The 986-nt window shown below is 57.5% G+C and overlaps 1 protein-coding gene across 1 annotated transcript in view; it reads left to right on the top strand.

The window, feature by feature from the left end:
- Ryr1 (ryanodine receptor 1) overlaps positions 1–986 on the top strand; it is a 109492-nt gene that overhangs the window by 57446 nt on the left and 51060 nt on the right. Inside the window, exon 63 of the mRNA XM_055594688.1 lies at positions 234–472. Within this exon, the coding sequence (XP_055450663.1) occupies positions 234–472 (239 nt within the window). The remainder of the gene's footprint in view (positions 1–233; positions 473–986) is intronic.

Below are 986 nucleotides of genomic sequence, written 5' to 3'. Positions count from 1 at the left end.
AGGAGGGGAGGAGGGAAGGAATGGAAGGAGGGGAGGAGTGAAGGAGGGGAAGAATGGAAGGAGGGAAGGAATGGAAAGAGAGGAGGAGTGAAGAAGGGAGGGAAGGAATGAAAGGAGGGGAGGAATGGAAGAAGGGGGAGGGGAGGAGGGGAGGAAAGAAGGGGGAAGGGAAGGAAGAGGGGGAGGGGAGGGGATGCTGTTTCTCCAGCTGCATCTCTGCACGCCCTTCCCAGAACGGTGATGAAGTCAGGCCCTGAGATCGTAAAGGCGGGTCTGCGCTCCTTCTTTGAGAGTGCCTCGGAGGACATTGAGAAGATGGTGGAGAACCTTCGGCTAGGCAAGGTGTCCCAGGCACGCACGCAGGTGAAGGGCGTGGGCCAGAACCTCACCTACACCACGGTAGCCCTGCTGCCAGTTCTCACCACCCTGTTCCAGCACATCGCCCAGCACCAGTTCGGAGACGACGTCATCCGTAAGGGCTCCTGCCACCGGGGGCAGGGGGCGTGGGGTGGGCACGGCCGGTCCTGAAGTGCATGGCAGCGTCACCAGTGTTAGAGCACATGCTTTCTTGCTGCGAGCCAAGGCGCACAGTCAGTGAAATGTGGGGAAGGCACTGGCTAAGGTGTAAGTTCAAAAGCCACAGTGGTGGTGCTCACCTGTAACTAATCTCAGCACTCAAGAAGCTGAGGCAGGAGGATGGACGAGGTGAGGGTGAGTTTGAGGCCAGCCTGGCCTATATAGCGAGCTCTAGGCCAGCCTGAGCTACAGGGTGAGATCCTGACTCCCAGAAAGCAAAAGAAAAGCAAGGGCTGAGAATATGCAGCTCAGGGGTAGAGTACTGGACTAGTACCCAGCAGTGAAGGGCTGGGGGAAAGACTCAGTGAATAGCTTTCCTAGAGTTCACAATGAAAGGCTAAAAGCATGGCTCAGTGGTAGAGACCTGCCTAGAATCCCCCAGTGAGGGGCTGGGGTGTGGCTCAGTGGTA

The sequence above is a fragment of the Psammomys obesus genome, unplaced genomic scaffold (genome assembly GCF_907164565.1).
Source record: "Psammomys obesus unplaced genomic scaffold, mPsaObe1.curated_primary_1811, whole genome shotgun sequence".
In the NCBI taxonomy this organism is placed as follows: Eukaryota; Metazoa; Chordata; class Mammalia; order Rodentia; family Muridae; genus Psammomys; species Psammomys obesus.
Note: the sequence above shows the minus strand (reverse complement) of the source record. Positions and strands in the feature narration are given on the sequence as shown.